The 25,675-nt window shown below is 63.2% G+C and overlaps 2 protein-coding genes across 19 annotated transcripts in view; one reads left to right on the top strand and one right to left on the bottom strand.

Annotated features, from left to right (window-relative positions):
• The first annotated feature begins 1,692 nt into the window (after window positions 1-1,692).
• On the top strand, window positions 1,693-25,226 carry SLC41A3 (solute carrier family 41 member 3). Of its 11 annotated transcripts, none has more exons than XM_069560681.1 (11): window positions 4,116-4,229; window positions 7,316-7,568; window positions 16,851-16,958; window positions 17,733-17,804; window positions 19,652-19,796; window positions 20,217-20,363; window positions 20,545-20,689; window positions 21,099-21,178; window positions 22,239-22,373; window positions 23,344-23,492; window positions 24,051-25,224. In XM_069560681.1, the coding sequence occupies exons 2-11, from the start codon at window positions 7,356-7,358 to the stop codon at window positions 24,258-24,260; spliced, it is 1,404 nt and encodes a 467-aa protein (XP_069416782.1). In that variant the 5' UTR covers window positions 4,116-4,229; window positions 7,316-7,355; the 3' UTR covers window positions 24,261-25,224. The 11 variants fall into 11 exon arrangements, with proteins under 11 accessions (XP_069416781.1, XP_069416782.1, XP_069416780.1 ...); XM_069560677.1 differs by lacking the exon at window positions 4,116-4,229 and adding an exon at window positions 4,555-4,829; XM_069560687.1 differs by lacking the exon at window positions 7,316-7,568 and having other exon boundaries at window positions 4,130-4,229.
• Window positions 24,638-25,675, bottom strand: part of ZXDC (ZXD family zinc finger C) — a 23,624-nt gene continuing 22,586 nt past the window's right edge. For all 8 annotated transcript variants that reach the window (XR_011445974.1, XR_011445975.1, XM_069560668.1 and 5 more), the window contains one exon: window positions 24,638-25,584. Coding sequence is in view for 6 of the 8 variants with exons in the window: in XM_069560668.1 (XP_069416769.1) it covers window positions 25,498-25,584 (87 nt within the window). In the remaining 2 variants the exon portion in view is untranslated. The remainder of the gene's footprint in view (window positions 25,585-25,675) is intronic.

Below are 25,675 nucleotides of genomic sequence, written 5' to 3'. Positions count from 1 at the left end.
ACTCTGTATAATGTTTAAATGTGTTTATCCTCATGGTGTTACCAGAAGCATTCCAGGCAGTTTAGAAAAATAATTCTGTTAAAATACTCATGAATGAACTAGGACAGAGAGCGTGTGGTGGGAGGGTGTGCAGGAGACACCCACGGGGAAACTCAACCCGCTTCTAAAGCTGGAGAAGCGTCAGAGGGTCCCGGCTGCCATGAGGAGGAGGAGACCTGGCCAGCCACCTGACCCACGGCGTCCGTGGGACAGAAACAGACTCGCTTTCCTGGAGGAGAGAAAGAAATTCATCTTCCGAGTCCTTCTGAAATGCATTAGTCCTCCTAAAATTGTGGTGACCACCGTCTTATATGGTCTTACACAGGGTGGTGGTGATGAAATCAAATCCACATTTTAAGGCAAGACGAGAAAAATGTAAACAAACATCACCAGCATCAGAATGCTCTCATCTGGCTGAGCTGAGCTCACAGTTTCAGTGATCGCGGGGCTGAGCTGCCACTTCCCGCCAGGAGGGGAAGGCCCACACCGCCCACCGCGGATCTGCGCACAGCCGCTACACAGCGCACAGCACAGCTCAGAACTTTCAGTGACCCGTGTCACGGCTCAGTCCTAGCACAGGCACGCCACAGCATGCTCTGAACGTTCACGCGTCCACGCTCAGAGGTTCTGCAGCCAATATGTGTGGAGGGCAACCCCAGACACCAGCGGTTCTCAGACACCAGTTGGGTCAGCTCAAGCTAGTCCTGACTCCCATCTCCCTGGACGCAGCGGGACTTCCCCCCAAGAGACCCCCGCTTCAGACACCAGCTGGGGGTCCCCCTCAGGTTAAGGGTGTGGCCCTGTGAGGCTCTCCTCGCCCCCAGCCTCAGGTGGGCATGTGTGGTCCTGACCCACCGGCTGCAGAGCAGAGCGACTCCCTCCACCCCGCAGCCCACCCCGCCACAGCCCCTCTGCGGGTCCAGTTCCTTTGCCAGATGAGCTCACAGAATTCAGGAAAACTCTACTTGCTAGATCGTAGGTTTTTTCCTTATATCAGTACAAGGCTGTGACTCAGGAACAGTCAGGTGGAAGAGACACAGTGGCAGGTGGGGGGGATCCCAAGCTCCCACACCCTCCCCAGGCCCCCTCTTCTCTTGTAGTCTCCCCCCTGCGGAGGCTCTCTGGGCCCCTCCTCTGGGGCTTCTCTGGAGGATTCCTTCCTGGGCATAACTGACTTGTCACTGGCAACTGGTCCCACCTCCAGCCTCTCCCCTCCCCGAAGGCCAGGGGCTGGGACCCTGGTTCTGAGCTCTGGTCACACAGCGGCTTCCCTGGCAGCCGGTCCCCCCTCCTCTTGGGTAAGATTTCCCTGAGTCACCTCATCTGCAGGACAAAAAACACTTTCATCCCGCTCACCAAAGGGAATTCCAAGGGTTTACGGAGCCGGGAACCGCAGACGAAAACCAAGTGTGTGTCTTACTAATAAGTCACACTGTCACAGATGCTGATACTGACGACGTACGACAAGCCCATTTGGCACTCATCTTTTTAACACCCTGCCAACCTCCATGCCAGGGCGTTGCCTTTGGGGCAGCGCCAGGGCCCAGGCTCTCACTGACCCCAGGCCTCCTCCTTTGCCAGCCTCTCTGCAACGTGAAGTCAGCCAGACCTGTGAGACTATTTTTAGTGGTGGCCCTGCCACCTCGATCCTTCAGGTCCAGAGCCCTGAGGCGTCTTCCCGGCAGCTGCTCCCTCCACAGCTCCCCAGGTTGGGTCCTGGGAGCCTGACCATTGCTCCTGACACCCCAGCTCAAGGAGGAATCCGCAGTTTGGCCACACCTGAGTCCCTGTTACTGCTGGCAGGTAAGTCCTCCTGCTTGGGAATTGGCCTGTAGGGTGGAGAAAAACCCCTGCCTGCGTGCCCTGGGAAGCCTTCTGGCAGGGGCAGGGGTCCCCCACCTCTGGCCCACCCCCCGCCCCGCACCTCTGAGCCAGCATTGCAGGATGCTTTGGAGAGCAGGCCCGTCTCCTCATGGGTGGAGGTGGGAAATGCGAGGGCCTTGACGTGTTTTCAGGGTCATCAGAGAACAAATTTCATTCCTGAGAATTTTACTGATTCATATATACATGTGATATGAATTGAACACCAAAGCCAGATAACCCATGGAGCGGTCACCTCTCAGCTGGACCCTGGGTGACCAGCGGGTGGTCCTGCATTTGCTCACCTAGTTTCCACAGAGCTGGCCGGTGGAGACAGCGAGCCGACCTGCCTCTGCCTCTTCAGGCGTGGCCCTGGGTGGGTGCAGCGACTCTTCATCAGCTCGCAGGGGGCCCTGGGGGTCAGCGGTGACATCCGGGAAGCACACACTATGCCATCTGCACCCCTGCAGCCGACCCGTGGGACCTTCGGGGATTCCCAGGAGGGCTCTCTGCCAGGGGGGAGCCACCTACCCGCCTGGCATGAAGGTCCAGGGCACTGCAGTCCAGGAAACACCAGCCCTCACTTAGGGATAGGCAGGACGGGAGCTGTGCAGGGCCTGGAATGGGGGTGCTCTGAGGTCCCCAGCGTCCCAGCAGGACAGGGCTGAGCTCCGGGGGCCCACAGCTGCCTCCCCTGCCTGCCCAACCTGCACTGTCCTACCGGGATTCCTGGGCCCACCTCCCAGATATGCTCATCACCAGCTCTTTCTGGGGATAGGAACCTGAGGACGAGCCCACAGAGTCCCCTGGGGGACTCATGGTGCGAGAGGCAAAAATATCCTCCTTAATATAGCACAGGGACGTGGCCAAGACGCCTCCGAGGAGCTAGGAAGAAGGCCGAGGACGAGCGCCTGACACTCCCCGGTCCCGCCTTGCCCTAAGAAGGCGGGGCAGCCGTGCGCTCCGGGGGGGTCCGAGCCCTAAGGAGGCGGGGCAGCCGTGCGCTCCGGGGCGGGGGGGTGGGGGTCCGAGCCCTAAGGAGGCGGGGCAGCTATGCGCTCCGGGGGTCCGTTGAGCAGCGGCACTGAAGGGCAGGTGGGCTTCCTGTGCGAGGAGGTCCGAAACTCCAGTCCCCGAGGGGTCACTGGGGCCGGGCTGCACCCTTCCCCTCCCTGCAGAGGGTAGCCACGTTCTGGCTCCACCCTGGGCATGCTCCCAGGAAAGCCTGCAGGTGAGTGGCGCCTGAGACCCTCCCTGAGGCGGGGGGCGTCTCTCATCCTTCCTTCCACCTCGGCCAGAACAAGCCCACAGTCAAAAGACAGTTTTGAGTCCATCGGGGAAAACTGAACCGCTGGGTGTTGTCAACTTTGTCAATATGATGCTGATTTTATGGGAATGTCTGAGAAAACTGGCCTTATCCACTAAAGACTTTATGTACACGTGATGCTGGGAAAGATTGAAGGCGGGAGAAGGGGACGACAAAGGATGAGATGGTTGGATGGCATCACCGACTTGGACTTGAGTTTGGGTAAACTCCGGGAGTTGGTGATGGACAGGGAGGCCTGTCGTGCTGCGGTTCATGGGGTCGCAGAGTCGGACACTACTGAGCGACGGGACTGAACTGATGTCCAGGTGTAACAGGTCTGCTGGATGCTTTGAAAACACTGCAGGAGGAAAATCAAAAATGTGTGCGGGGCGGGATTCAGAGGGGAAAAGAGGCGCAGTCAGCGCATGCCCAGGCCGCCCGAGCGCTTCCGGGACGAGCCGGCGGGGACAGGTGGGCCCTTACGCCCCTCCCCCGGGCCGACCGGCTCCCCACGTCCGCCGCGGCCGAGGGCCCCTCCCCACCCCCGCGCTGGGCGGGTCTCGGCGCTAGAGTCCCGAGGACCCGGCGTCACCGCTCGAGGAGGGGGAAGGCGCTCTGCGGCGTGGCCCTCCCCCAGCCCCGCCCGGGGCCCGGCCCTCCCCAGCTCCCGCCCGGGGCCCGATCCTCCCCCAGCCCCGCCCGAGTCCTGGTCCGCGCGGCCAGCGGGGTGAGGGCAGCACTGGACCGGAGGGACCCTGGACTGGGGCGGGGACTCGGGCCCTGGGCGGGGCTCCGGTTCGGGGGCGGGAACTCAGGTTCAGGGGCGGGGACTCCGGGTCCGGGGGCGGGGACTCGGGCCCTGGGCGGGGCTCCGGTTCGGGGGCGGGAACTCAGGTTCAGGGGCGGGGACTCTGGGTCCTGGGCGGGGCTTGGGTGGACTGTCGCCGTCCCGCCTTCTCGGTGGCCCCGGCGGCCGCGCTGCTCCTCCTGCCGAGCCGCTTCCCGCCGCCGCCGAGGGCATCCGGTGAGTGCGGCGCTGAGCCCGGGGCGGGGTGCACGGAGCAGTCAGCACGGGGGTCTGAGGCCCGGGGCCGGGTGCACGGAGCGGGCAGCACGCGGGTCCAGGCCCAGGGAGGGTGGAGCAGCGCGCGCGCGGAAGAGGCGGGCTGGGGGCTGCAGGTTCGGTCCGCGGGACCCGGCCGGGGGAGGGAGGGAGGGAGGGAAGGGCGCTGTCGCTCAGGCCGCTCTGAGACCCGCGCCCCTCCCCCGTCGCGGATCTGAAAGCGCCCGGGTGGGTCCGGCGCCGCCGGCCTTTAAGGGCCCCCAGGCGCTCCCCTGAGGTCGTAATAAAGAGCGCTGGCCTGAAACCGCAGAGCCTCCGAGAGCTTGTGCCGGGGTGCGGGCAGGCCACGTGTCCTGCGATGCAGGTCACCTCTTTCCCTTACCGCCTCGCCACCCTGCGGAGGCACAGAAATGTGACTCTTCCGAGGACACGCGTGTGTGGGGAGGCGGAGCTGGGGCCCCGGGTTCCGGGGCTCCCTGAAGCAGAGGCCACTGGGTCCAGTATCTCGAGCCCTGTGAGTGGTCAGGAGTGGCCCTGCCCCCCTGCTGTGGACGAGCACCAGTGAGTGATCTGGGCCCAGACCTGATGTTAGTGCTGGGGGAGCTAAGGGCAGGGCGCGGAGGTGTGGGTGCTGGTGGGGAGCCGGTGTTTCAGAGAGGGGCTCGGGGTTTGGGGAGGCTGGGGGCATTCTGCTTCTTGACCTTAATTCATAAGTGATTCATATATACTTTCTGCTGAGATGTAAAATCACCAAAAATCTGCCCTTTGAAATGTCCAGTTCAGGAGGACAGAAAGCCCCTGTCCACACAGAGACTTGCCCGAGAATGTTCAGGGCCGCATTAGCCCTAACAGCCAGAACGAGGGGCTAAGCAACTTGTGATCCAGCCACATGATGCGATGTCACTCAGCCTTGAAAAGGAACGCATGCCGACTCGTTTATCAACATGGGACACCCTTGAAAATGCCGCCCTCAGTGGCATCTTCTGTAGTTTTGTTCTGCATTTTCCAAACGGCTAGTGCTGAGCATCTTTTAACGTGCTTGCTTATGACTGTTGTGTAATCTTCTTTGGGGAAGTCAACCCCTATGCCAGAGTTCAGTTCAGTCGCTCAGTCGTGTCTGACTCTTTGCGACCCCATGAATCGCAGCACGCCAGGCCTCCCTGTCCATCACCATCTCCCGGAGTTCACTCAGACTCACGTCCTTTGAGTCCGTGATGCCATCCAGCCATCTCATCCTCGGTCGTCCCCTTCTCCTGCCCCCAATCCCTCCCAGCATCAGAGTCTTTTCCAATGAGTCAACTCTTTGCATGAGGTGGCCAGAGTACTGGAGTTTCAGCCTTAGCATCATTCCTTCCAAAGAAATCCCAGGACTGATCTCCTTTAGGATGGATTGGTTGGATCTCCTTGCAGTCCAAGGGACTCTCAAGAGTCTTCTCCAACACCACAGTTCAAAAGCATCAATTCTTCGGTGCTCAGCTTTCTTCACAGTCCAATTCTCACATCCATACATGACCACTGGAAAAACCATAGCCTTGACTAGACGGATCTTAGTCGGCAAAGTAATGTCTCTGCTTTTGAATATGCTGTCTAGGTTGGTCATAACTTTCCTTCCAAGGAGTTAAGTTGGGTTTATTGTTGAGTTGTGCACTTTTTGTATTCTGGAAACCAGACCCTAATCAGATATATGGTTGGAAACATCCCCTCTCTTCCTGATGGAGTTCTCTGAAATATCAGGCTCTGGCATTTTGATGAAGCCCCTTTCTTGTACCTTAGATGTCACATCTAAGAAACCAGAGCCTAATCCAAGGGCCCCGTGTTCTCACCTATGTTTTCTCCTGTTTCGCGGTTTTAGCTCTTAGGTTAGGTCCCTGAGCCGTTCTGAGCTAGTTTTTGTGTATATGATCTGAGGTAAGGATCCACTCACTGCTATGCACGTGGCGTCTCAGCACCGTGGGGCTGTTGAAAAGACTTTCGTTTGCACATTGAATAGCGCGGGCCTCCTTGTTGACACTCAGCTGGCCGTGGGTGTGTGGCTTCATCGGCGATTCTCAGCCGTGCTCGCTGGCCTGCATTCCCAGTCTTGCCCCGCGGTTATGTGGCCTGGTTCACTCTAGTTCATAGTTCAGTCTTGAACTCAAGTGCGTGCTCTCTAACCAGAACAGTTTCCCCCAAGGCTGTTTAGGGTCCTGGGTCCCTTGCCTTTCCACATGAAGTCTGGGGTCATTATGTCATTTCCACCAAAATAGGCCAGATTTGAGCAGGGATCGCCCTGAATCTGTAGATCAGTTGGAAAATATTGCCCGCTTAGCAGTATTAAGGGTTCTGACCTGTGAACATGGAATATCTTTCCATTTGCTGGCTTTATAAAATTTCCTTTCAGCAGTATTTTCCAGTTTCCAGCGTCAAAGTCTTACACTCCTTTTGTGAACTGTGTTCTTAGGTAGCTTATGCTTTTGCTGCTATTGCAGCTGCAACTGTTTCCCTAATTTTTGGATTTTTGTTGCCAGTGTATAGAAATAAAACAACTTCTATGTAACGATTTTGTATCCTACGACCGTAGTGTACTTGTTTATGAGTTGTAATAGTTGTGTGCGTGTGCGCGAGTGTGCATGTGTGTGTACACACGGGTACATGTGTGCGTGTTCCTCAGGGTTTCCTGTGTACAGCACACGCCGTTTCCACGTGGAGGCAGTTATACTACTTCCTTCCCAACCTGCACCCCTGACACTCACTACTGAAGTCATCTGGCCTTGGAAGTTTCTTTATCAGAGTGTTTTCACGCTTAGCCCAGCCTTCTGTGACGGGCCTTCTACATTAAATCTTTTTTTCAGTTAGTCTGTGCGTGTCTAGGAATTTGTGCATCTCATCGAGGTTTTCTAGCTTGTCAGCATACCTACAGTTTCCTCGTAATTATTTAAGAGCTGTGAGTTTGGGAGTCACGTCCCCTCCTAAATGCCCGAGTCTTTGCTTCTTGGTCAGCACAGGTTTGTGGACCCGCTCGTTCTCCCCAAAGACCCAGCCTCTGTCTCTCTTGGTTGTGTCCCCAGGTCGAGGCTGTCAGGGCCCAGCTGTGCTCCTGCGGCGGCGATGGAGACCCGCCAGCGCCGGCCCGAGGAGCTGGGGCTGCTGCAGGCCCTCAGCGCGCGGAGCGGCGCCGACAGCCCGAGGGCGGCGCCCACACCCCCGGGGCCTGAGCTCAGCGGGGAGACCGCCTGGTGCATCGGCAGCCAGGTGGCCCTGCCCTTCCTGCTTGCGGGCCTGGGGCTGTCTGGAGCAGGCCTCCTCCTGCACTATTTCCAGGTAGGAGGGGACACATGGGGGTGTTGGGGGTGGGGTGCTGTCCAGCGCCCGCCTGGAGAGGAGGCTGCGCGCTGTCCGCTGCGGTCAGGGGCCGGCCTTCTGCCCCGCCCACCACTTCTGTATGACTTGGGCAAGAGTGTTTCGGTTACTGATGACAGAGACTGGCTTTGACCCAGGGCACACTTTACGGACAGTCATTAGCTCCGGTAATCAGAATAGCTGAGGGGCTGCACGGACTCGATGGACGTGCATCTGAGTGAACTCCGGGAGATGGTGATGGACAGGGAGGCCTGGCGTGCTGCGGTTCATGGGGTCGCAAAGAGTGGGACACGACTGAGCGACAGGACTGAACGGAACTGGATTTCAGGCATGACATGATCCAGGTGCTTGAATGGTGTCAGAGTCCGGCTCTCTCTCTCTCAGCCGTCTCATGTTCAAGCAGGTTCTATGCTTAGAGGGGAGGGTAGCCTTTGGCTGTCAATGCTTTGTACACGTGCTCTTGAGAAACAAGAGACGTGTTTGTCAACCCATTACAGTCTCCCTCGTGTTTTTTAAATTAATGCGTTTAATTAGAGGGTGACACTCTACAGTGGTGTGACGGTTTTTGCCGTATGTCAGTAGGGATCAGCCGTAGGGATACGTGTCCAGGCTGCCCTGGGCGCTCGGCTGGTGAAGAGTCCGCCTGCTGTGCAGGAGACCCCAGTTTGATTCCTGGGTCGGGAAGATCCCCTGGAGAAGGGATAGACCACCCACTCCAGTATTCTTGGGCTTCCCTGGTGGCTCAGATGGTAAAGAATCTGCCAGCAGTGTGAGAGCGCTGGATTTGATCCCTGGGTTGGGAAGATCCCCTGGAGGAGGGCATGGCAGCCCACTGCAGTATTCTTGCCTGGGAAATCCCCATGGACAGAGGAGCCTGGTGGGCTACAGTCCACGGGGTCGCAAAGAGTCGACACGACTGAGCGGCTGAGCACGCGCGGCACGCACACATGTCCCCTCCGTCCTGAACCCACACCCCCCCCCCCCCCGCCACTCCGTCCCTCGGGGCTGTCACAGGGCCCCGGCGTTGGGTGCCGGCTTTGCACGTCGCCTCTCGCTGGTTTCATTCCGCGTGGAGCACTGTGCGTGCTTCAGTGCTTTGCTCTGAGTCATCCCACCCTCTCCTCTTCCCGCTGGAGTCTCTCAGAATTGACCCTGCCGCCAAGTGTCCACTCCTGTGCCGTTATCACTCCCTGAGGGCTGACGCCTCTTGTTGTCCGTCTCTGAGGGGAGGCAGGGCCCTCGGTTTATACCCCAACAGACAACGAAGTACCAGTGCGCCAGCCCCTCTTGTTCTCGGGCTGACAGAGCCCCGCTCCTGCACCACGCGAGCTCTCCCTGGGAGGGAGTGGCTCCTAAGGGTCCCTGAAGCCGTTAGCAGCCAGGTCATTCCTGCTGATTGGAAGGAGCTGAGAACAGAGACCATCTGGGATGGGTGGCCAGATGGGGCGGGCTGGCCCCTGCCTCCTGCTTGCGGCAGGGTCCCCTGCCCAGGGAACCTGGCCTGCCCTTCACTGATTTGGATCCACTCGGGGTCTGAGTCCCAGTCTGCCACTTAGCCAGTAAGGCTGGTGCTTTAAACTTTTTTAGTTCAGTTCATTCGCTCAGTCGTGTCCAACTCTCTGCGACCCCATGAACCACACCACTCCAGGCCTCCCTGTCCATCACCAACTCCCAGAGTCCACCCAAACACATGTCCATCGAGTCGGTGATGCCATCCACCCATCTCATCCTCTGTCGTCCCCTTCTCCTCCCGCCTTCAATCTTTCCCAGCATTAGCGTCTTTTCAAATGAGTCAGCTCTTCGCATCAGGTGGCCAAAGTATTGGAGCTTCAGCTTCAGCATCAGTCCTTCCAGTGAATATTCAGGACTGATCTCCTCTAGGATGGACTGGTTGGATCTCTTTGCAGTCCAAGGGACTCTCAAGGGTCTTCTCCAACACCACAGTTCAAAAGCATCAATTCTTTGGTGCTCAGCTTTCTTTAGGTCCAGCTCTCACATCCATACCTTTTTTTAAACCAACACTGAAAAATCGGGAGGTGCCGCATAAAGATTCAGACTCCTGTTCGCTCTTGAAACGTTGGCAACCCTTCTTGAGGTTGGACCCATGTCCCCTCGTGGCCACCGTGATTGGTCACTGCCTTCTCCGTGGCCACAGCGCCCACTGTCCGTCCTGCATGCCCCCGCTTCCCTCCACTACCTGCTCTCCCCACCACGGGGGTCTCGGTGGCCCAGAATGGCGGCTGGCTGCCCCCCAGGCTCCTCGTGGAACTCGTCAGGCCCCAGCAGGGCTGCTGTGATGCTGGAGTCCCTGCCCTGGGCTGACTCCGCCCCAGACTCTCTGCCCTCTCCTTCCTCCCATGACCTGGCGCCCACACTTCTCTCACTGGTGGTGAGTCAGCACCAGGGGGTCCATGCCCCGAAGCGCCCCCCCACCCCAGGCCTCCCCCGCAAAATCCCTCCTCCCCACGCCCTGCGGCCGGCTCTGTTGCCCTGCAGGCTCTTCTCTATCCCAGGGTTTTCAAAAAGCCTATTTCATCGCGTGTTCATGCCAAAATACTCTCACCGAGCAGGTACACGCACAGGTGTGCAGATCACGTACGTGTGTGTTTGTACACACGGATGCATATCTGTACACTCACACACACAGACAGAAATCTCCGCACGCACACAGTTGAGAAGTTGTACTTGGAGCCGCAGGCCTCAGACCACCCGGGGTGCAGTGCCGTGCTCACGTGAGGAACCTGCCGCAGAACCATAGCTCCACAGAGAGACTCCGAGACCCCTGTCGCGTCCCTCTGGCCCGCCTCAGGCACCCAGCTGGGCCGCTACAGGCCTCCCCAGGCTTCCTGTCACTGCGCCTTCTCTGCCGCCGCGCGGGTAGACTCCAGGCCCTGGATGGCCCGCGAGCACCTGGCTCCCGCCGGTGCGTCAGGGCGGTTTCATCCGCGGCAGGTCACAGGAAACCCGAGCTCGCGTGGGCAGGGTCAGAAGGAAACTTGGCATCTCCCAGAACGCAGTTTCCAGGGCAGGGCGACTGCACGGGCAGACAGTGGCGTCACCACCAGCTGACAACGCGTCCGAGGACCGGCATCTTCCCATCGCTGGCTGGTGGTGACGCCAGCAGTGGCGGCAGGCCCCCCGGGAGAGGCGGGCTGACCTTCAGAGGTGAAGGGCAAGGCCCTGAGAGGCTGTTGAGCTGGGCACTGGGCAGAACGTGGACACCGCACCCGCGGCAGCAGGACACGGAGGGGCTGCTGCCTGGGGGGTCAGCGTCTCCCCAGCCCTGGGTGCTGGGCGTGGGCCCTCGGATGGGACGCCGGCTGCAGGGCTATCGTCCACGCTGAGGCTGTCTGTTTTTGTCCAGGACTGAGAACAGGCCACACCAAGCTGTCAGAGGGAGGGTGGCCACTCAGCCGGCCACGGTCCCAAGGCTCCGTCCTGGGGCCTTCACCGTGTTGGGAGCTGGTTGGTCAGTGGAGAGCAGCTGGGTCAGGGTCGGGGCGTCCTGGGGGTGGCCGCCCCCCAACCTGGGCAGAGGAGGTCTTTGTTTGTCAGCCACGCACCCCAGGCCTGGGGGGTTCCTGCCTGTGGGGCTCGTGAGCTGCCTGGGAGGCAGGCTTGTAGGAGCGTGTGCCCGGCTCCCCCGAGGGGTGACTGGCCCGTCTGATGCCACGGGCTGCTCGGGGTCCAGGCTGGGCTCCGGGGGAACAAGGGGGCGGAGCTGGGTGGCGGCAGGAACAGCCTTGTGGGGGTGGCTGGGTGGCCTTGGGCGGGGGTCCGGTGGGAGGCCTCGGACGAGGGGGCAGGCCACCGGCATGCTTGGGGCTTCGGTCCCACGAGTTCACAGGTGGGCCTGGCCGGCCACGGTGGAAGCAGAAAAGACCACCTTCCCGTTTGTTACTGAAAATGTAACCGCCTTGACCACTGGGCCTGCACAGGCTGGGGGCATTCAGGCCTTTGAGAGTGACCGGTTTGCTCAGAACCAGCCCAGGCTCAAGGTGACCTTGAAGACGGGAGGCTGTGTGGAGGCTGTGCTCCCGGGAAAAGGCGGTCCCCACCGAGGACCCCAAGACGATTGCCTTCGCTGGCGAGTCGGGGGCGGGGTGGTTCTGACACGATGGCTCTGGGCCCTCGGGGGCTGGGCTCCCGTTCTTGGGAGGTTCTGAACAGGGGTTGCTGAGACCCTCCTGAGGGGCTGGGGCAGCAGTCAGAGGCCCGAGGAGGGCAGGACCCTTCAAGGTCCCCCAGATTCCTCCTGCCGCCCAGCGCCGCCCGGGGTCCAGCTGAGCTCCTGCTGGAATTACATCCCTGGTTTCCTGGGTTAGGAAGCGTCTTGTTCCCAAGCCGCCCGGGAAAGGAGTAACTCCCCTCACACGCTGGCTTCTTTCATCTCTTTCGCGCAGTGTGTTTGATGGTTCACAGAAGTCAACAGTCACAGCAGATGTGCAGACAGTTAGGAAATAAAGGGCACTTAGGGTCCCACCCCCAAAGGCACACCCACTTTTAGCATTTTGGTGTATAGCCTTCTGAACTGTTCACTGCTTGTGTGTATGTGTTCATTTCTCATTATTTTTTGAACAAAAATGAGAAACATTGTTGTAACGATGTATAACTGCTCTCTTGGGGGCCTCTTCCTGCACGAAACACGCAAATGGCTGTTTATTTCCTCCTCTTCCGTCCTGATGGGAGTGGCTCAGAGGCCCACAGTGCACCATCACAGGTGAATTACGATGCTGGACCATGGTCAGAACTAGAAAGAGAGCCCAGGAGGTGCTGGGGCCAGAAGGTGGTCACCAGTGGCTGCGGGGGGTCCGGTTCAGCTGCCGGCCTGGGGACTGGGGCGGCCAGCGTCCAGACAGGGCCGGCCGAGAGGGGTCTGTCTTGCACACGGTGGCCTCACACTCAGCCCCTGCCCCGCTGTCCTTAGACACACGCCGCGCTCTCAGCCCCCTGCCCATGTGGGCACGCTGACCCTCACCTCAGAGGCGGACACAGGAGTCGGGGGGTGCCGAACTTGGATCAGGGTTGGTTCCCCGGGCTGCTCTCTGGGGTGGCTGTGAGCCAGGCCATCTCAGAGCCTTCGGAAGCCGTCCTTTCTTGGTGGGCGTCCCAGGGACATCTTGAGGGTCTGGTAATGGACGGGCTGTGGCCTGTGGGCCCGTGAAGGGCACGAGGTGTCGCCGGGGTCACGGCGGACGTTCACCCTGTGAGTTGCGGGTGGGGCATCCTGTCCTCGTTGCGGTCACGATTCCACTCCCCTTTCCGTGGCGTCCGCCTGGCTGGCCCCGGGGACCCCTCTGGCCAACATCAGAACTGCCGTGGGCAGGTCCAGGCTCTGCAGCCTGTGGCCTTGACCCTGCTGAGCCTGCCTCCAGGCCTGGACGCTGCCCCGGCCCCTGTGGGAGGCCCAGCAGACCCTCATTCTCTGCATGTCAGGACCCCTTCTCCTTGGGGTCGGGGTCGGGGCTGGTCTGCCCACGTCAGGACGAGCCCGGGCCCTGGAAGCCCCTTCCGGGTCTCCGTCCTTCGGGAGAGCAGGCCCACGTTCTTCTGCGGGTGCCGCCTTTTGCTGGGGCCGTGAGCCCCGGCCACCAGGGCTGAGTGGCCGTGGGTGCAGCCCCTGGACCTTGGGGGAGTGACAGGCCTCAGGGGCTCGGAGCTGCCTGGGGGCGGGGCCCGCACGCTCTCAGCCAGGCTGGCCTCACGTGGCCCGGCTCCCTGGTGCAGCCCTGGCCAGCGGGGGCCGGGCAGCTGGCTGCCATCAAGGTCGCTCCGGGGGGACAGGGAGTGTCTGTGTGGGCGGCCAGCCGGGGGAGGCCGCAGCGGATACGGCGGCCCCTGGCGGGGGAGAGCCCGGCCCGCGGGGGTGCACGGCATGAGCGGCCCCAGGCTGAGTCGCCGCCTTTGTTCCCCACTTGTTCGCTCCGGGTTTGGCCGAGGGGTGGTAAGGGCCGCCCCTGAGGCTGGCACCTCTGCCTGCGTCGACCCCGTGGGGAGGCTGTCCCGGCCTGGCCATGGTGGTCACCCGGCTGAGCCTGGAGCTCCGCTTCCAGGGCGGGAGGCTGCGAGGCGTGCACTGCGAGCTTGCCCGCTGGCCCCGGGGGGCGTCCCCCGAGCCCGCCGCCAGAATCCTGGGCCAGATCCTGGGGCCAGTGCTGCTGTCTGGCCTGGGCGTGGTGGCGGCCGGGCTGCTGATGGACCGTGTGCAGGTGCGTGCGGGCAGGCTGAGGGCTGGGCTGGGTCCGGGCTCGGGGGAGGGCAGGCAGGTGCCCCTGGGGACGCGGGCACCTGAGGTCCAGAGCGCCTGACACCCTTGCACGGTCAGCCTGCGTGGACTCGCAGCCTGGGAGCTGGAACTTCTCGGACGCGGGGCCTGGGGGCTCGAGTCCTGCCTCTGTCCCCCCTCAAGGTGGATCGACAGGCGTCCCTGCCTCAGCCTCTCTGCCTGTGAGCTGGGCAGGGTTGTGGGGCTGGCCTGGTGGCCCGAGGGTGTCAGGGAGCCTCTCGGGGGGGCGGGGTGCTGAGCCCAGTAGGGGTCCAGGTGGGACAGGGCACGTGGAGCTGGGGATCTCCGACCGGAGTGTTTGCTGGGAGGCTGGGGGGTCTGTGTGCTCCAGGTCAGGAGCCCGGGGAGCCCCCTTTGGGTCACAGAGGCAGGGAGTGTGTGTCGTGGAGACATTGGGCACGACCGTGAGGACGTAGGGTGGGGGGTCACCTCTCACCTGGGGGGTGGCGTGTGCGTGACACTGCCTTGTGTGCACAGACACGACTTGGGTCGACCCGCAAGGGGACATCAGGTGGCGTCCCGTCTCCCTGGGCTTGAGGGGCATCTGACGTGCCCCCTGGGGGCCCCGGCTCTGAGTGAGGCTCTCAGGACATCCCCACCGCCCAGCCCAGTGCACGGTGCCCACTGGATGATGCCCTTGCTCAACTGCTGCCAGCTGGAGCTGGGTCCCTGCCTCCTGCTTTTCCCTGGAGCTGCCCCCCGGGCCCCCCTCCCAGGTCACCCTCCTGTGGAAGCTGGAAGAGCCTGGCTGGACAGCAGGATGCCCCTCCCGACTCTCTGGGGTCCCGTCCAGGAGGAGGCCCAGAGCACACACCCCCGGGAGGGCCAGCAGCCCTGGAGATCACAGCCTTTCCCCGCTCCCCACTTGGCGGACGCGGCGTGAGGGCTCCCTCGCTCCGCACTCCTTGCTCACCCCCACCCCCGGCCCAGCCTTGGGGCTCCCAGGGGGAAGCTCGCATGGTGGGGGGGGTGTGCCGGCCGGTGCTGCCTGGAGCCACGCACGCTCAGCCTCAGGCCTGACAGCCAGCCCCATGGACGGCCCCCAGGTGGCTGTGTGACGGGCCGGGGCCGGGATCGCCGGCGCCATCTGGGGCCGGGAGCCCGTTTCGGGGTCTGGGGACTGAGGCTTGTGAGGCGCTGGAGTGTCAGCTGGTATCATCCCAAGACTGTCTCCACCCAAGCGGTGAGTCGGCATCTCTTCCCACGGAACGAGGTTAAGCCCTGGCCTCGGCCCCTGTGGGCTCTCACTGCCGGTCCCGGGGCCCCTCCCAGGCCTCTCCGGGGCTAACCGCACACGTGGGCGCCGGGAGCCCCAAGGGCAGTGTCTGTTCTCAGATCAGGGGGAGTCGCGTGCTGGGCGGGTGGGCGAGGCCACTTGTCGTCGGTTCCCCCGGCCTATCTGGCTGAACCCCAAGCAGACGGAAGCCTCCCCGCTGTCCTGGCGTCTGTGTCTTGGCCGCTGGGCCCCTGCAGACACGGGGCAGCAGGGAGGCAGGGAGGGCGGCGGCAGGCTGGAGACTTGGCAGGCACTTTGCTGGGCCTCAGGGTGGTGTTTCTGGGGCCGTGAGCAGCAGCAGGCACTGCAGGTGAGGGGCCCTGCGTGTGGACGAGAGGGGCTGGCCAGGGCACCAGGATGCAGACGCTGAGGGCAAAGCTTTCTCGACTCCATCCTGGCTCTTTGTTCTGAAACACACACCACATGTTGCTTCACGAGGACCAGCACGGGAGGGAGGCGACTGCTCGGAGCACTCAGTTTGGTGAGACGGCCAGGTCAAGAGCTCACAGCCCGGGTTACCCGCCCGCCTGCCTGTTCCTGCGTGTGTCCGTGGGATGTGAGCGTGTTTGTGCGGGACTGGAGTCGCAGCTAGGCGTCATCAGGGCTGAGCGTCTCGACCTGCCGCTTTTCGGGCCCACGTGACCCGGACGTGCGGCTGAAGGCCACAGGGTAGCTGGGGGCTGGAGGCGTGGAGCCCAGGGGGACGGGGGGCCCGGGGACGTCTACGGCCGGGGCACATGTCAGGCCAGAAGGCAGGTGCCCTGGGGTTGGACAGCAGGACCCCCCGGCTCCAGGGTCCCCCTGGGGGTCTGCAGGCCATGCAGCTCTGGGCCGGCCCCTCCCCTGGACCTGGCCTTCCGTCCTGCCAGCGCCTGGCGTCGCTGGCCTTGTCCTCGCACAGTGCCCGGAGGTCACCTGCCCAGACGTGTCCACACCCCACTTCCCGATCCTCCTTGGCCGCGACCACCTCCTGGTCCAGATGGCCCCTGGGGAGAGGACGGGCCGTGGCCAACACCTCAGCTCCTGCTCCCCCTGTGGGGTGGGGGGTGGGCTTGGGAAGACTGAGATCCCCAGCAGGAGGGGGTTGGGGTGGAAGGTCACGGCCTGGGGGTGCTGCGGCCCCGGGTGGACAGGGCGAGTCCATGCAGGGCGGGCGGAGGAGGGGACTCCCGTGGGGCCTGAGACGCCTGTGCCCGTCTTGAGAAAGAGAGGTGGTTATTAGACTCCGCAGCTTTCCTGCCTGGGGGAGGAAACAAGTCCCTTCGATTGTAAAGGTATAGAAGGCCGGAAAGGGGCGGTGACGCACAGGCCGAGCCCAGTCAGGCTGAAGGCGGACGTCAGACTGCGGTTACAGGCGGGAACGAGGGCTAGACTCTGTCCCCAGGACACGGACACGGGGAGGGGCGGGCTGAGAAACAGGGACACCGCCATCCCAGCACGCGCTCAGGTCTGGCGCAGGTGAAGCCCCGGCGCTGAAGCTACAGTCTGCGTGAAATAAGCCACTTCCACAGATGGAGCGCTTTCGAGAAAAACGCAGTGGAAGTCCCGCAGAAAGACCAGCAGCCCTCAGCGGGGCAGCCACGTGGGGAGAGGGGGAGCCCGAGGGGTGGGCCCCGGGAGGGCGCCCGGGGCAGGGACACGCAGTCCGCGAGCTTGGACTGAGCCCGGCCCATCCCCACAGCACTGGCCCGTGTTCACGGAGATGAAGGACCTGCTGACCTTGGTGCCGCCCCTGGTGGGCCTGAAGGGCAACCTGGAGATGACGCTGGCATCGAGGCTTTCCACTGCGGTGAGCGCCCCTGCCTGCCCGAGGGGCTCGGCTCTGAGCGCCCAGTGGGGTCAGGGATGGTCGTGACAGCTGCTCGGCGGCCACGCCACGCCTGGGGTCGGGACAGAGCTGGGAAGCTGGGCGGTGCAGACACGGTCATGAAGCTGGGGGCTGACCTGCAGCCCGTGAGCCGTGAGTCAGGGGAGGCTGGGCGATGGGGGTTTGGGGGGCTCTCGAGAACTCTGGAACTCTAAAGCCTCAATTTATTTGAAAATAAAAGCCTGAAAGTTCTTTCCTGTGTTCCAATCCAAGGAAGGAAAAAGACAGTTAAGGCCAATCCTTTCTCAACCTGGAGAGTTTACTGGGAAAAGAACAGACAAGGACTGAGAAGTCAGCGTTCAGTAACTGAGCTCAGTACAGAGGGGCCGAGAGACGCAGTTTCTTTGAACCTTTTCTTAGCTTGTCTTGAATTTGGCCGGCAGAGGCCATGATGTTGGGAGCAGCGACGGCTTCTCAAGGAGGGAGCGCGTTGCTGACCTGAACTTTTTATCACAGAGAAGAGGGGCTTGGGTACATCTCCTGAGCAGGACGCTTGGCCCAGGTTGGGGCGAGAGGCTCCTGGTCTCCAGGGGCCTGTGTCCCCACCCCCCTGCTCGAGTTGCCCTGTGACAGCCGGCAGGACCATCTGCTCTGGCGGCAGTGAGGGGCCCCCCACTGACCTGCTGGGGCCTCTAGGGAGGGGGCACCCCTTCAGCCACGCCCAGGGGACTCAGATCGTCTCCTCTCCCCGCCCAGGCCAACACCGGGCAGGTCGATGACCCCCAGGAGCAGTACAGGGTGGTGAGCAGCAACCTGGCCCTCGTGCAGGTGAGCCTCCTCTTGGCCTCTGAACGCTCCACGCTCGTCACTGCAAACCCATGCGTCTTCCTCACGGAGGGGTTGCAGTCTCCGTCCAAGGCGGGCCTGTGTGCCTCTGGACAGGACGTGTCTGTGTCCAGTTCCTCCACCGGGGCAGCCTGTGGCCACACACAGAACCTGGAGCAGGACCGCAGGCCTGCAGGCGAGGCCGCCGCTTACCGACAGGCTGCCTGCTCCGTGGCTGGGGCTCAGCCTGGGTCCCCGGCTCAGGGTCTGGGTCTGGGTGGCCTTGGTGACGCTCATTGGCTGTTTCCTCCTGAATCCTCCTTAACCAGCATCCCATCTGCTCCTGCTCCAGGCAGGCCCTGGGTGGGCACGCAGTCCCAGCGTAGCGTGGATGCAATCTTGCCTGCTGTTTTTCTAAAAAGCTTAATATCAAAGCATAAAGGCTGCTGTACACTGCATAGTTAAGCTTTTGGATAACTTCAGCATATCTTATCACAAAAATATAGAACCACATTTAAACTTCTTGACAACTGGCATTTCGACGATGGTATGGCCTAGAATGTCACTGGCAGGACACATGTGCAGCCACTGGGGGCCGGCTCTTCGGGGCCGGTACAGACCCACCCAGCCTGGCCTGGCCTGACGCACCCATCACCCTGGGCGGTGGGGCGGGGGGCGGCCTGCAGTCACAGTGCGCTGGGCGTGCTGGGGGTGCTCTGAAGAGAACTCCCGCCAAGTTCACAGGGTAAGAACCGTCTACAGCTCTAGATGTCTCCCGGAAGGATCGCAGGGGACCTGACCCTTGTTTCTCAGCCGCACGCATTTCCTTTCTGCGAGTCACCGTCCTAACGCTCGTGCGTCACCCTGTCAGATTGCCCGTTTAGCATTAGGGCTGTTTTGACTTGTGAAACGGGCTCGTTGCTCGGGACGCGGATCTTTTTTAAACAAATCACTTGGCTGCACAAGGTGCTGCGGTGGCCTGACATGGCTCCAGCTCCCGGCCCCTGCATCAGGCGCGCGGAGGGCACCCCTGGCCCAGCGGGAAGTCCCTTGGTGGGGGGCCTTTCACCAGTTACGTGAGGGATGTGGTTTCTCCCAGTCTGTCCCGGTCCTTGTTCTGTGCCATCTCTTGTCACACAAGTCATACCTGGCACTCAATATACATTTTATCTGTAGCTTTCTTTATAGGTTTGGCATGCTGTAGGGAGGAGGCGGCCTTCCCTAGCCCAAAAGCCGAGACACAGTCTTCCACATTTCCGTGTCTCAGCTTAGGGTTTCGTGTTCAGGCACACGTGTGTGAACGACAAGTCAGGATCCTTTCCTCTCCCCAAGCAAACATGCGGCTCCTCTTCCCTGTTCACTCCAGCCTGATGGGAATGCACCTTTATCACAGCGAACGGCCACTCACGATTCATTGCCCAGGCCCTGCTGTCCTGCCAACCTGCCGGTCTGTCTCCTGCCCAGCCACCCGGTTTTCATTCCTGTAGCTCCAACACACATGCTCATAATGAAAATGCCCAAATGAGACGCCACTTCCATCCTCTCCCTCAAAACTGTCTCGCCTGTCCTTGCACAGGTGCTCGCTTCTGTGACACCTGAATGCAGGATGAGTTGTCGGGTGCCATCGTGGAATGCTGGCTGGAATTCTGTGTACAAGCCAGGGCGTGTCCTGGGGCCCCAGGGGATGGGGGTGCTGCTGGAGGTCAGACCCTCGAGAGGGGAGCTGACCCAAGATAAACACGGGTCGCTGGGGAAGGTCGGGGCGGTGGGCCAGGCATCAGGCTGAGGCGGGTGCTGGCCGCCGCTCCGGGGGAAGGAAGGGCCTGCCTCAGCCTGGTCCCCGCCCGCAGGTGCAGGCTGCCGTGGTGGGGCTCCTGGCGGCGGTGGCAGCCCTGCTGCTGGGCCTGGCCTCCGGCCAGGGGCTGGATGTGGTGGAGGCCCAGGTGCTGTGTGCCAGCAGCGTCCTCACCGCCTCCCTGGCGGCCTGCGCCCTGGGTGAGTGGCCCTCGGGGTCCTGCAGGGGATGGGGTGCCCCTCGATCTTCGCACCCACCATGACCTGGACCCGCACATCTTGGGCCTAGGCGGGGTCTGGGGTGGGGCCGCAGTGCAGCCGGCCCCTGGAGGGAGGGGCGGGGGGACCGCCACTACAGGCTCAAGACCCCTCCCTCGAGGCCGCCGCACCTCCCAGGACCTGAGTTCGGGTCTTCCCCGAGGCCCAGGGTCCCCAGGGGTTTGGAGCCGCGGAACCACCTGCCTGATGCTTCAGGGCCGTCAGCGCTGGGGCTGCTCTGGGGTCAAGCGCAGGAGCTACGAGGCAGTCGCAGCCTGGAGGGCCTGACCCTGCGGAGGAACGGCTGGGTGGGCGCAGTGAGGTCCCGGGCTGCCTCCACCCGCTCACCGCCCCCGCCCGCAGGGACGCTGATGGTCTGCATCGTGGTCGGCGCGCGGAAGCTGGGGGTCAACCCGGACAACATCGCCACGCCCATCGCGGCCAGCCTGGGCGACCTCACCACGCTCTCCCTGCTGGCTGTGGTCAGCAGCTTCTTCTACAGACACAGAGGTGCGCCCGAGGCCTGAGGTCCCGGCCAGCTGAGTGGGTGGTGGGAGCAGGCACCCGAGGGGCCGAGGTCAGTGCTGGCCGCGGTCAGGAGTCGGGGCAGAGTGCAGGCTGCAGCCGCCCGGCTCGCGGGAGGTGGGGGCCGGGGCGGGGCCCACCCCAGCTCCGCACCCCTCCCCCGCAGACAGCCAGTACCTGACTCCGCTGGTCTTCGTGGGCTTCGCGGCGCTCACCCCCGCCTGCGTCCTCGTCGCCAAGCAGAACCCGCCTGTCGTGAGGATCCTCAAGTTCGGCTGGTTCCCCATCGTCCTGGCGATGCTCGTCAGCAGGTGCGCGTTCCTTCCGCCCGTCTCCCCGGGGAGCCCCGGGCCGGGCCCCAAGACTGCGGCTCTGTGGGCGCCATCCCCTTGCACGGCTGCTGGTGGGCCCCTCAGGGCGGAGGGCGCCCCCTCCTCTCTGACGTGAGTTTCTGGCTGATTCGCAGGGAGGGGAGCGGAGGCCGTGGGGTCTCTGAGGTCGCGGGGTCGCAAGCCAGGCCCTGGCAGCATCTCTGGGGGGTCCGGGGGCCTAGGGAGGGTCTGGGGTGTTCTTAGAGGGTGACATCTTCGGTGGGCGTCCTGGACAGGCGGGACTCGGGTCGCAGGTGGAAATGCACACGGGGGTCCAGAGGGTGCAGAGGAGGCTGGGTTGGGGAAGACAGGGCGCCCGTGCCGCTAACGGTCTGCCGTCTGCCCGCAGCCTCGGGGGGCTCATCTTGAACAAGACCCTGTCCCGGCCGCAGTTCAGAGGCATGGCCGTCTTTGCCCCCATCATCTGTGGTAGGTGCTGTGGCCATCACAGCGGCCCTGGGGCCAGGGGCTGGGGGAGCAGTGACCTCGGGGCTTTGGGTGCAGGTTCGGCCCCAAACGCAGCTGGGAGGCCAGGCTGCGGTCCTCAGGGGCTCCCCCGGGGCCAGGGCTGAGCCCAAGCCTGCCGGCCGGCACCCAGACCCACCTGCTGGCATCTGTGGCCCCATGCGGCCTCCCTTTTGGATTCACTGACGGCACTGAAATGTTTTCAGACATTTGCAATGAAAACCCCAGGCTCCTGTCTTCCCCTTGCGCAGTGAGGCTGCGATGTCCCGGCTCACATCCTGGAGGCCCCGAGTCCCCGCTCAGCGTCTGCAGGAGGGGAGCACCGGGCCCCACAGGGAGACGAGCTGGGCGGCGGGGAGCGGTGAGGGGCGCAGGTAGTGGGCCACGCGGGCTCCATCTGCAGGCCCCTCTGCCCCAGCTGTCCTCCGAGTCCTCCGGAGCAGCCCAGGCAGTGGGTCTCCACCCTGGGAGGGGTCCTCCAGGGCTGGGGTGACAGAATAGGGGAGGGGCCGTGGCCAGGGGCCAACCCCTGACCTGCGCCCGCAGGAGCCCCATGGCCTCTGGGCCCGGCACGCTCAGCTCCCTGCAACGCCAGGAGCCCCTCAAGCCCAGCTCAGCTGCGTGCACCCTGCCCCGCCCCATCTCTTCTCCTTCCGGCCTTGACGTTACCTCAGACGTGCCTGCCCGCGGTCTGGATCCTTCCTCCAGCGGCCCCCCGAGGCCACCCCTCCCTCCCTCCCCACCCCTGCACACAGGCGTCAGCCACTGAACCCCGAGGCTGCTGGTCACGCCCCCTTCGCTCAGAGGCACCCTGTCAAGGGGACCCTGCTGCTGCCTGGACGCCTCCCTCGCAAGGTCCCGGCCGCCTGGTCTGGAGCCAGATGAGGCATGTGGTCAAGTTCGAGGGAAAGAGAAGAGATCAAGTGCTGAGTCGGCCAGGGAAGCTTCCTGAAGGAGCTGAACCTAAGATAGGGGACAGGCTCTGAGACAGGCGTCAAGCAGGGGAAACCGGGCTGTCTTGCAGGTGTTGGAGGCAACCTGGTGGCCATTCAGACCAGCCGGATCTCCACGCACCTGCACCTGTGGGGCACGCCCGGGGTCCTGCCCCTCTGGATGAAGAAATGCTGGCCCAACCCCTGCTCCACGTTCTGCAGCTCAGGTGGGTCCGGGGCCTTCCAGGAACCATGTGGTTGTTTCTTTCAAGGATGGCATCACTGGAGTCTGTGTTACCAGGCCCAACCCCCAGCACAGGGGAGGGCCCTGCGCCCCAGGCGTGGCATCCAGGCCCTGGGGTGGGCCATCTGCCCCGCCCTGTCTGACCTGCCACCCGTGCGCAGACGAGCTCTCAACACCTCTGCAGGGACCAGCGCTCCACGGGGTGGGGGTCACCCTTTGGGGTCACCCCGTGACCTCGTCACCTCTAACTCCACCTCAGGGGGTCAGGGCATAGCACGTGGCTTTTGGGGGGAAGTGTCACGTGTAGCTCTTAGTTTTCAGTGGATTTTCCTGAGTTTTTACACCACCTGCCGATAGTAACAACTATCTTTTCCCTTTGTAATTTTTTTTCTTTTTTTAAAAGATCCATTTTAACAATCAGGCCTCATAGTTTGTCACCGTGGAGAGGTCTGGCGCAGCCTCTCCAGGGTGTTTCACGGTTGCGTCCACGCGACTGTGCCGCCCTCCCCAGCCAGCTGATGAGACGCTGTGTTAACTCAGCGCAGATGGAGCCTGGCTCTCACTGAGACCCCCTTCTGCCCGACAAGACCCTCACATTATGGGCTGGCTCTACAGCCTGCAGTCTTGGCAGGAAAGCACGTCTCGCAGCCTTGGAGCCGCGCGCACAGCTGCTGAGGACCGTGCCAAGGGGGCCCCGGCCTTGGTCCCAGCACATCCGCACGGTGGCCTCCAGAAGCCGCTGCGTCCACCTCCCCCGTCACAGCGGGTCGCGTCGCCTCCTAGTCGCCCTGCTTGCTGCTGTGCCTCAATCCTGCTTGTTCTCGCTCCAACGCCAGCTCCCAGGAGTGCTGGCCACACCCGCGGGGAGGACACGCAGTGGCTCCGTGACCGCGCTGCAGGCTCCTGCCCAGGCCTCTGCAGCCGCCGCTGAGCCATGGCCCTGCCTCCCGCAGAAATCAACGCCACGTCGGCCCGCATCCTGCTGGTGCTTGTGGTGCCCGGCCACCTGGCCTTCTTCTCCATCGTCTCCCTGCTGGAGGGCCAGTCGGTCCCAAGCGAGAGGACCTTTGTGCTCCTGTACCTGCTGGCGGGCCTGGTCCAGGTGAGGACGGGCACCGTGCCCCATCCTGGGAGGGGTCCCTGGACAAGCAGGACATAGTCCCCGCCTCCCAGAGGTTCGGTCAGCTGGTCTGGCCCAGGGGCCGTGTCCAGAGGCACTGCTCACGCCTCGCCAGCAGGGTCAGCGCAGCGGCGGAGGGTGGGGCCTGCGATGGGCAGGGCCAGCCAGGGGCTCCTACAGGGGCCTGTGGGCTTCTGCCGGCAGCCCGCCTGCCGAGGCCCTGGGGGCAGCCCCACGAGGGCGCGCTGGCACGGTTTTGACCCCCAAGGGCAGGCAGGGAGCCTGTCTAGAGTGGCACCGGGGAAGGACGGCCTGAACAAGCGACTTCAGGGCCTGAGGCCTGACCACACAGGGCACCTCCACACAGGCTCCCAGTGAGCCTCAGAGGGAGAGCTGGCCTGAGGCTCCGGGTGGAGATGCGCCTCGGGCCGAGGGGAGCCAGGGCTGGCATGGGGCCTGGGACGGCACGTCCCCTTGCACTCCGTCCGAGAGGCCCGCGGCCCCTCCCACGTGGCCATCACCCCGCCTCTCCCCGCACAGGTGACAATCCTGCTGCACCTGGCTGACGTGGCGGTCCGGCTGGCGTGGCGGCGGGCCCTGGATCCAGATGACCACTGCATTCCGTACCTCACAGGGCTTGGCGACCTGCTGGGCACCGGCCTGCTGGCACTTTGCTTCCTTGCCCACGGGCTGCTGCAGACTGGGGTGCAGCCGGGCGGCCCCCTGGACCCGGCACCTGGACCCTCCTAGGGGCCCGGGAGCCCCCTCCCCCGCGCCCACAGGCCCGATCCCGGGGCTGGGGCGGCCTCTGTCCAGCACACACCTGCCGGGGGCAGGGCACGGTGGGGGGGGGGTGGCGGGGGGGGGTGGCGGGGGGGGGGTGGCAGGGGGCGGGCCCCTCAACCTGCAAGGCCATCCTCCCTACTCTTCCGGGGATGGGCCTGCTCTCCCTTTCTGCTCCCTGCATCCTGGTCATCAGAAACCTGTTCTTAGATTTAAACCCCCAAAGGATGGTAAAGGTGAGACCAGACCCCAAGCCCACCCTGAGGGGAGGAGATTGGCCCCACACCACGACAAGGAGAGGATGCAAGAGCTTCGGTTGAGAGAAAGAATACCCAGCTTCTGGCTCGGCTACAAAAACTTTTATTCACTCGCACAAAGAGCTGGGCCGAACAGCAGCAGGGACCTCAGTGCTGGGAAACGGAAGCTGGTCCCGAGCACCTAGGGGGACAAAGGTCCAGCCCTGGCCCGGAGGCTGCGTGTCCAGGGCGCTCTGGACAAGCGGGGAGCTGAGGTGCTGGTGGGGCGGCTGAGATCCACCTACAAATGAGGATGCAGCCCCCCACCCGCTCCCCCACAGGACACCGGGGGCCACCATGGAAAGCGGGGTCACTCCCACAGGCCGAGGCCCACGCCTCAGGAGACAGAAAGCAGAGTGAGAACCAACAGCACCTGAACGCCAGCGCCTGCAAAGGCACGGGGACCGGCTCCGGGGCCGGCGTCCACCCTGCAGCGGGCAGTCACGCAGTCACAGCTCGTGTCCTCTCGCAGGGCGGGCTGCGCACTGAGAGCCAGCACACGCACGCGTGCACACCTGAGCGGCCCCGGGCCAGGGCCAGGGTCCGGCATGCGCCCCAGTGCTCGGAGGACAGCCTTGCAAACCACTGTCGGCTGCCATGAGGTACCGACACCCAAATAAAAAGTAAGAAAGCTCGCTCTGTGAGTTTAACTCGGCATCGGCCGGTGCGGGGGCTGCCGCGGGGCCTGGGGGCCGCCCGTGTCCTCGGCCTGTTGGCTGGGGGCCCCTTGCGTCCTCAGGGGCCGCACTCAGCAGAGCAGGGAGACCAGCACCTGCTCTCGCAGTTGGGGCGGGAGGCCCAGCCCCAACCGTCCCTGACAGAGCGGGACAGAGGCACTCAGCACTGCCCCGGAGCCTCTGAAGAATGGGCCTGGCTGCCCAGCAGCGCCCCCGGCCCGGCAGGGTGGGTCACAGCCAGGCCCGCAGACCAGCGGCACCTCCCGAGCACGGCATGTCCTCGGGTCCTACGGCACCTTCTCCTGCAGGCAGCACCTCCTGCAAAGCAAGCACAGCGGGGAGCTCGCCCTCCCCCAATTTCAGCATGTGTCATTTCAGGGAAGACTCTGCCACCAGCAAAACAGGCGAG

Source organism: Ovis canadensis, chromosome 19, assembly GCF_042477335.2.
Source record: "Ovis canadensis isolate MfBH-ARS-UI-01 breed Bighorn chromosome 19, ARS-UI_OviCan_v2, whole genome shotgun sequence".
Taxonomy (NCBI): domain Eukaryota; kingdom Metazoa; phylum Chordata; class Mammalia; order Artiodactyla; family Bovidae; genus Ovis; species Ovis canadensis.
This window is presented reverse-complemented; position numbering and strand designations above follow the sequence as displayed.

Bases quoted from the DNA above. Each gene is read 5' to 3' on its own strand.
- SLC41A3 (XM_069560685.1), top strand. From the start codon at position 4,627: ATGCAGGTCACCTCTTTCCCTTACCGCCTCGCCACCCTGCGGAGGCAC. The intron at 20,364-20,544 runs GTGCGCCCGAGG...CCTCCCCCGCAG, and splicing joins CTTCTTCTACAGACACAGAG to ACAGCCAGTACCTGACTCCG. The intron at 21,179-22,238 runs GTAGGTGCTGTG...GCTGTCTTGCAG, and splicing joins CTTTGCCCCCATCATCTGTG to GTGTTGGAGGCAACCTGGTG.